Genomic DNA, 8,251 nt, shown 5'->3' on the forward strand with positions numbered 1-8,251 from the left:
CCAGTCCTACGTCACTGTCCTCAACAAACAACAAATTCCAAAATGTATCAAAATTTCGAAAAAATGACGTATTTCACGATTACTTTTCGTACATTTGACATAAAGCAATTCCAAGTCCTTTTCAATTGAACCATCATTTAAGAATGATTAGACATGATAGTTTAACAATTTATGTTAACGTGTTTTAATTAAACTTATTCCTTACGGGCATACTTTAGACATAGAGTGTGGGTCAGCAGTTTCGAAATGTTTTTTTCTTCAGTCACAAGTCACGCAACGTTCAAGAATGCAAATGAACAATTATGGAATTCTACTCGAGCATTGTGAGTCTTAAAAATTATTTTGTCTTAATACAAAATTATATTAGATACGTAAAATTGAAAAGAGAGCACGAAAAAGATATGTTATAATTATTAATACAAGTTTACAATGTTTCGAGGCATTAAAATATATATAATCCCTCCAAAAACCAGAAATAAGCGAAACTAATACGAATTAATCGTAATACGGATAAATTGAAATATTCGTCTTACCCATCAAAGAATTTGCAGGGGTTCGGTAATGAAGGATATTTAATTAAATGACAAATATGGATATATATATATATATTCACACAATTGGAATTTCTTTTCAGATTTAGTGACGTAAATCGACTTTTAATAGTTGGCCCAATAGATACCGTAATATCCGCATTCAAATCATGACTCGATACTCGTCAGGAAATTAATGATAGTACGTAATACACATTTCATTTATACCGTAGACAGCTAATGTCGTAACACATGTGTATAATTCATCGAGTTATGATGCAATGAAATTAACGTGGCAAACTGGAAATACTTTTGCGTTGAAAAGGTACAAAATTGAATATAGATTTTCGCAAATGATAAACGGTTTGTTGTATGTATGTACAAGAAATGATGCATTGTTAAATTTTGAATGATGAACAAAAGAATTTCCCAACAATGATTGTACAGCAGCATAACGTAAAATAAATTTATCATTGTCTTTTTATTTTCGTTTCTTTTCTCACAAGCGTCTTACACCATTTCACTCTCCTTAGCGAACATTTATCTTCATATTACCGACATCACTCGTTTCGTCATTATTGCCAAAACAGCGAGAATCTTGTATATTTACACACCGCATTTATCTTTATATTGCTTAAAAATCCAATAAATGGCACGTAATCACGAATTATTGTTGAGACACAAGCGTGCCTACGTAACTATAGATAGTTGGCACATGTACACAATTTGCGACATACAATTTTGAGGAAAGAGGCAAAGAAGACGTTTGACATTGTACTCGTTTTTCTTGTGGCATTATCTCAGATAAATCTTCCAGATTCTTTATGACTAAAGCTCCTCCTGAATGCTTATAGTATAGGCTCGACTATCGAATATTGATTGAGCATCAACTAATATCGACCGCCGACACAAGTTCCCTTATGTTGGCATATTCCGGATCGCTACTAAAAATTTCCAAAAGATCCTTAAACGTTGGTCGATCCTCTGGCAAGTAAGACCAGCAACTTTGCATCACCAGATATACATGCTCAGGACATTTCTCAGGCTTTTCCAAACGTTCTCCTTTTTCAACGAGCTGAATAACCTAAAATCACAATATAAAATTTATGCAAATGAATTTTAAGTTTATATAAATAAAAGAAAATTATTTTTAGGTAAGTACACCTTTAAGCACCATCGCGCTGTTATATCAGCTCTTAACCTTTTATACTAAGTGCTCCGAGTAATTGTTTTTCTATAAATATATTTAAAAAAATAATCCTTAAATGCCCATTAACGTAATAGGAATGGTAATTTGCCAATTAGAGATTCAATACAATACCTAAAATCATACGGAAACGAGTGGTACGAAAGAAGAAAAAATACTATAAATGCAAATGAAATAAAATTAAACAATGATACAAAAACTATAATAAAGAAATAGTAGAGGCAAGAGCAATCCCTCTTTTGCGTGAATTCTCACCGTTACAAAAGGAATTTATATAGCTCCTTCGTGCTGACCGAAATAAGCACTGAAAATATGAGTTGCTATTAAGGAAATGAAAAAGAAAACAAAAAAACTGGTTCCACATTAGAGGTAACAAAATTGTAACAATGGACAAAAGGATTTCTTAAAAAACTTTGGGAAACTAGATTTTATCAATGAAATAAGTGCTGAAGTAATGAAATAAGTCAGGGAACAATCTATCTTCGCCAAGATAGTATACCATAGCGATCTTAGTGGTATTACAATTAAGGTTTAAATAAACCTACGTTATTATGTGAAATAGTCATTTGCTAAAAAGTAACATTGGTATAAATACAAAAGATGGTGAATAAGCAAATCATACGAATACGGCAATCCAACGAAAAAGCTGGATTTATAAAAATATTTAAATCATTTACGCACAAGGCTTTATTATAGATGTCATCTGGGTACTTTCGATATTCCTCAACTACAGCCTCGACTTGGGTAATGCTAAACTATACTTAATTTACATTTGCACACAATACGTATTCACAGCCACTCGGTACAATTCAATTGCTTCTTTTGTAAACCGGTCTACCCTTCATACTATTCATGAAACTTCTAGTGCCTTCGATTTATACATTTTAAACTGTAATACCGTAACATGTTTTTCTGACTATATTCGAAATATTGAATAATGTAATTATTATAAACTGTAGCAATAATTAATAGTCAATTACTCACATCAACTCCACGCCTATCACCATAAGGTTGTTCACCATAGGAAAACATTTCCCACAATGTAATGCCAAAGCTCCATACGTCACTGGCATGCGAGAATGTTCCAAAATTGTAAGACTCGGGAGCATACCTTGAGAAGAGAGACAAATAAGTTTTTATTGAAACCAACATAAATAGTACAGAATCCTTGTAAAAGTGAGTTATACCATTTTATTGGCCATTTTCCACCTTGCGTAGCTCTATAATAATCATTTGATCCAAATGTTCTGGATAATCCAAAATCACTGATTTTTGCTTGATGCCTGGAAGCTAATAAAATGTTCCTGGCAGCCAAATCTCGATGCACAAGTCTCAATTCCTCTAAATACTTCATACCTTAAACCAATGAATTGGAAATTAATATTTATTATTCGTATAATACATCAGCAGTTAATTAATCGAATCCTTATAGATTATTTTACGTATGTGTAAACTATACATAGCCATCTATGTACGTGTGATATGACAAAGGTTTCATGTTCTCTCATGAGCCGTGCAGCGGGATACAATTTCATTGAGCAACTAAAAGGAATCCTTATCGAATAATGAAGATGGTCAAATTACTCACCACAGGCTATCTGGGAAGCCCAGATCTTTAGTTCATAATTGGCGCTGACTCTGTCTGGAAATTCAAGCAGATAAGCCAACATCGACCCCATTGTAATCAATTCTTGCACCTGAAAGTATTAATTTAAAATAATTATTTTCATATTATTTTATGTATGTACGGAATATCATACAATTTTAACTTGAGCGCAACCTTGAATGCACGAAATGAAAATCTTGATGTTAATCTATGTAGTGCATGCAGTATTAAGGGAGATAATAATAAATAAAACGTTCCTCTTTGTATTTACCATTAACAACGGCGGACCTTCTGAGAAACCGATTAACTTGACGATGCAGTGATGATTTAACGTCATCATAAGTCGGGCTTCCCTTAAGAAATTTTGACGAGTATCCTCATTATGCGACTCTCTTAAAGTTTTTATGGCTACGGGTTCCTGAATCCTACTAGATGACTCATAAACCCCTTCGTAAACAGCACCGAATTCTCCTTCGCCGAGAACTTCTCCCAATATGAGATTCTTTCCGAGGATAAAATCTATTTTCAAAGGTTTTAATCATGTATAACCCGGATATTCTTACTTCTGGTGATATTAAGACAGTTTACCTTGAGCTATAGTAGGTTCGTGTGTTGAATCATAAGACAATTGACCTGGTTCCGGGTTCTCATTTATGTCATCGACTGGATGTGTTGGAACCCTCATCGGAAGTGCTTCATCTTCCTTTCTTTTATTAAGAGTTTGCTTCTTTTTTGTCAGGGTGTTCTAAGAAAGGAATATATTTGATAAAATCATGCTTATAAACAAAATAATGTTTGATACGTCTTCATAATTAAACGAAATACAAACTCCATTAAAAATTGACGCTGGCATTTCCGGGATCGGAGGCCTTGGAACTGGAGCAATAGGATGATTTAATGGTCCAGGTAAACCATCGGGCATACACTGATAATGTTCCACGACATGTTCCAGAGATGAAAGATAAGGCCCATTATCGATAAATAAAAAGTCCCTCTGTACTGATAAAAAATTTTGTTACAAGCGACGAATGAAATTATAATTCCAATTAGAATGATCCAATCCATTTCAAATCATATAACATTCGCGTGCTCATTAATATTCTTTAGGAATGTCTGACCTTTTTCTGTATTTGAAAATGATAAGCTTGTCCGTGATACATGACAGTAAGCACGTAACTACCGCCATGGCGATCGCTAAATCGAACCAAGAAAGAACCATCTATATTTCCATGTTTCTGTAAAAGAGCAATGGCTTCCGAGCGATCCAGAGTTCCATGATACCAATCACTACGCTTCTCTTTTGGCGCTGGACCTTGATAGTTACCTGCGATAAATCAGTGAATTGAGAATAAATTAGGCGATGGTCGTGATCCATGAAATAATTTGATTAGAAATAGTGTTTAAGATAATACGTACGAAGCAGCTTGGCGCATTCTAAATAACCATTGCGTTTTGCCAAATCTGCTGGAACGTCATCAGCCAATGTACGTGGATTAACTGGTGCATTCATAGACAATAATACTTGAATCACTTCTTTGTGACCACGGCTGGCCGCTTCGTGCAGCGGTACCATTCCTAGAAATAATCAATAATTGTAATCTTGGTTCTTATATTGTTTTACAGAGCTCTTATGATACTTATAAAATTATTAAAAATTGTTTATGTACTATTAGTAGGTTTGGGTTCACATTTTTATATATCATAGTAATATTTGGTATAAAGACACTGGCAGCTGCTACGAATTTTAGAATTTTGATTAAAAGTTCTTGTTTATTTTAGTAGTATTTTAATAAAATGATGTTCATTAACATTGAACTACTTACCCGTTTCTGTATGTCGGGCTTGGACATTTGCTCCTCCAGAAATGAGTATGCGCACAGTGCTTGGTAAGTTACTTTGACATGCATACTGAAAAGCCAAACTTAAGATTAGTTCACAAAAATTTAGAAAAGAAAATCCTCAGATCATTGTAGCTTTATCGAATGTACCTCGTTCCTTGATAAAGCAGCATTTCAGCATAAAATTAAATATTAAGTAATTTAAATTTATTAGCTGACGTAGTTAAGAGTATTGATAAATTATAAAATTATAATTGGGTTAATTATTGTGATGCTCGTGCAAGAAAACTACTCATTAAATCTCCATTGCGATATTATAAACACTTACATGAAGCGGTGTGTAACCAGCAGAATCACGGCAATTCACGCTGGCTTTACTTTGTATCAACTTTTTGAGAATCTCATCAGCACCACCTTTAGCTGCCAAATGAACAGCAGTCTGACCTAATTGATTTTTTGCTTCCAAATTTCTATACCCACATTTTAGCAATTCGGAGACAATTGTATAGTTACGCTGAAAATATAGGTTGTAAAAGTTAACATTTTCTATTTTGCATGAAGAAATAGGAGTAAGGCAAAGGATCAAGGATTCAATACTTGAATTGTAGCACGATGTAAAAGATTTGTACACCCATGCCTACGAGTGTCATGTGGTGGTGGTTTTCCTTTACATGGTATCTTTAGTTTTGTTTCCAGAGCATGATTGTCCTCCTGATAATACTCTATCAGTGTGTCAAGGCCATGTATTGTGGTTTCATCATCTGCAAAAGTTGTATGTTTTATATTTCCAAAGTTAAGTAAAATATTACAGAGTTTATAAAAATGCATGAATTTTAAATAAAAAGCACAACATACTGAGCCATATATAAAAGTAAAAAGTATCATATCCAAAATAAGGTGAGTACCTATGGAAAAGAAAGCATCTTCCCCATGTTTTCGTATCTGATAGTGAATTACTTCTCCGTTATGAAGTACAGATAATACGTAATCTCCACATGAGGTACTGCTCTCACGAACTAAAAAAATCCCATCTTCCTGCGACTCTATAAAAACAAACGGCATTGTTTTCTTAATCCATATCATGGCAAGCAATTAAATTCCAATAAATGTCGCTCTGATCACAGGAAATGACAGAAATAAAAGATAGTTGCACTACCTTCCTTAAGTAGGTTCTCAGCACCTTCTCTTGATAATTTACCATGATACCAACAAACATTATCCTCTGAAGCCATTTTCAAGGACACGGATGTTAATTAACGTTCTTATGATCGATTCTCATGTCTTCATTTTTCATTTATCTGCAGCGCAATACATTTTAACTGTTAAAAATTAAATAATATTTGGTTCTTTGTTTACGCCCCTTAAATGGTGGATACCAAAGTTCTTATAAAACAGATTGAATCTACTGAACATCAAAGATAAAAATGACATTTATAACATTAATAATAATAATAATACTATTCCATAAACAATGCTGAAAACATAGATGGTCATCCGCAAGAAAGCAGACAGAGATGAGTGGGGAGATGCACAACGCTCCGGATTCAGGCGATACGAAAATCGTGGCGCTAAATCATAGCGGCGAGTCCGGAAGTAGGATATTGTGATCATCGCCTCCGTCGACAATACGAATCCCGTCGTAGCCAGGCTAAACGGGAACACGGACGCGTAGCTTGGCGGGCAGAGGTTCTCCGCTACTCACCGCTGTTTCCCAAAGCAACCCTTAGAACGAGCCCGGGAACAAAAGAACTTCTCAACAACTGTTGAAAAAGCCTATTGTTGAAATATTTTTACCCGACATCAATAAGTACAATACTGTGGGACATTTTTACTGCTTTTCTATTCGGCTGAATAGTATTTAAATTATTCAACGCGCTACAGCGCAAACGGACCTCCAATCGCGTCGTTCTAGTACGTGTAAAAAGACTATGGCAAGTACAGGAGTGCTGTGCATTTCTCTCACAAAAAATATTGAAATCATATTAATAATGCCAAGTACATAAGTCACTACATATCTGCTTATTACATGATCCAGCACTAGCCCACCATTTTAATTGTATTTTCAAAATTTCATATAATGTCTTCGCTATAATATAGCACATAGTATACTAGGTACTAAATAATATATTTGTAATATACGAATGAGTCAAATGTTTAGTAAATAATATTCTAGAGTCAACTATAAGCACAACCGAAATCCGAACATTGACGACTCTTTCCCAAGGCAGCGCTCGGGGGTTAGTACACGTAAGTCGGGGTGGCTGCCTGTGACGCAGGGGACGTATCGGCTTCGGGGCCTTCATTGTTCCTAGACCCATCCATCTAGTCAGTGCGTCCTTACCTACGAGACAAGTGTTTCTCTATCTCTCTCTCGCTGCGCGACTTCAGTGTGTGCTGTGTTACCTAATTCCGTTATTTCCGCTGGACAATTGCTTCTTCCGTGATATCTCTTTGCTATCACAGTCAACTCCGTAGTAAATACGTCAAGTCGGTTTGAGCGGTGGCGTGTCGTGGGTTGGCGTCGGCATTCCTTACTGCGCTCTCTAGGGGAGCGATCACGTCCGTCTGCGTTCGCTTGTGCTACTCCACGTAGCGTATAGGTGTACTTTACGTCCACCAAGTAGCTTCAATCACCTCTGTCGGAAACACTTTGCGCGCTGATCGAGGAATAACGTGATTCACCACCGGTGATGAATGTGGTTCCTTCGTCTAACCTGCCAAGAGTTTCGGCGCACGGGCGGGCAGGGACGAAGGTTTTCAGTGTAATTAAAGACCTCTAGCAGATCTTCCGACTTCGGTTGGTTTCTGGATCCTTGTGATTCGTTGCGGTCGACTCGGCTAGGGGTGATCGCGATTTTTAGTCTGGCTCCCATTTCTCGTGTTTTGTGTTTGCGACCAAAGCATCCGAAAGTGCTTAAAGTTGATCACAGATTGTGACCCTTTTAACTCCAATAGTTTTCCTCGACGCAGCAGTCCGCACACCTGTAAGACGGACCCCGCCGCCCGTTGAAGGCTGGACTTGATTGCGTGTTTCTAACCTGCAGACGATTTGATCCAAACCATTACATTG

General features: G+C 36.0%; 1 protein-coding gene across 1 annotated transcript; it reads right to left on the reverse strand.

Annotated features, from left to right (window-relative positions):
• Positions 1 to 984: 984 nt before the first annotated feature.
• Positions 985 to 6,633, reverse strand: LOC107271191 (tyrosine-protein kinase Shark). Its single transcript, XM_015746922.2, has 14 exons — positions 6,338 to 6,633; positions 6,087 to 6,224; positions 5,779 to 5,942; positions 5,510 to 5,695; positions 5,167 to 5,251; positions 4,760 to 4,918; positions 4,462 to 4,667; positions 4,173 to 4,337; positions 3,932 to 4,088; positions 3,615 to 3,862; positions 3,326 to 3,434; positions 2,925 to 3,093; positions 2,722 to 2,848; positions 985 to 1,614 (listed from the first exon to the last, which is right to left on the reverse strand). Exons 1-14 carry the CDS (start codon positions 6,411 to 6,413, stop codon positions 1,417 to 1,419), a joined length of 2,187 nt encoding a protein of 728 aa, XP_015602408.1. The 5' UTR covers positions 6,414 to 6,633; the 3' UTR covers positions 985 to 1,416.
• Between the last annotated feature and the right edge of the window lie 1,618 nt (positions 6,634 to 8,251).

This window comes from Cephus cinctus, unplaced genomic scaffold (genome assembly GCF_000341935.2).
Source record: "Cephus cinctus unplaced genomic scaffold, Ccin1 Ccin1_scaffold0008, whole genome shotgun sequence".
Classification (NCBI taxonomy): domain Eukaryota; kingdom Metazoa; phylum Arthropoda; class Insecta; order Hymenoptera; family Cephidae; genus Cephus; species Cephus cinctus.

Excerpts from the sequence above, each read along its gene's own strand:
- LOC107271191 (XM_015746922.2), bottom strand. The coding sequence starts at position 6,413 with ATGGCTTCAGAGGATAATGTTTGTTGGTATCATGGTAAATTATCAAGA. Across the intron at positions 6,225-6,337 it reads TGAGAACCTACTTAAGGAAG|AGTCGCAGGAAGATGGGATT; the intron begins GTAGTGCAACTA and ends TTGTTTTTATAG. Across the intron at positions 4,668-4,759 it reads AGAATGCGCCAAGCTGCTTC|GTAACTATCAAGGTCCAGCG; the intron begins GTACGTATTATC and ends GATTTATCGCAG.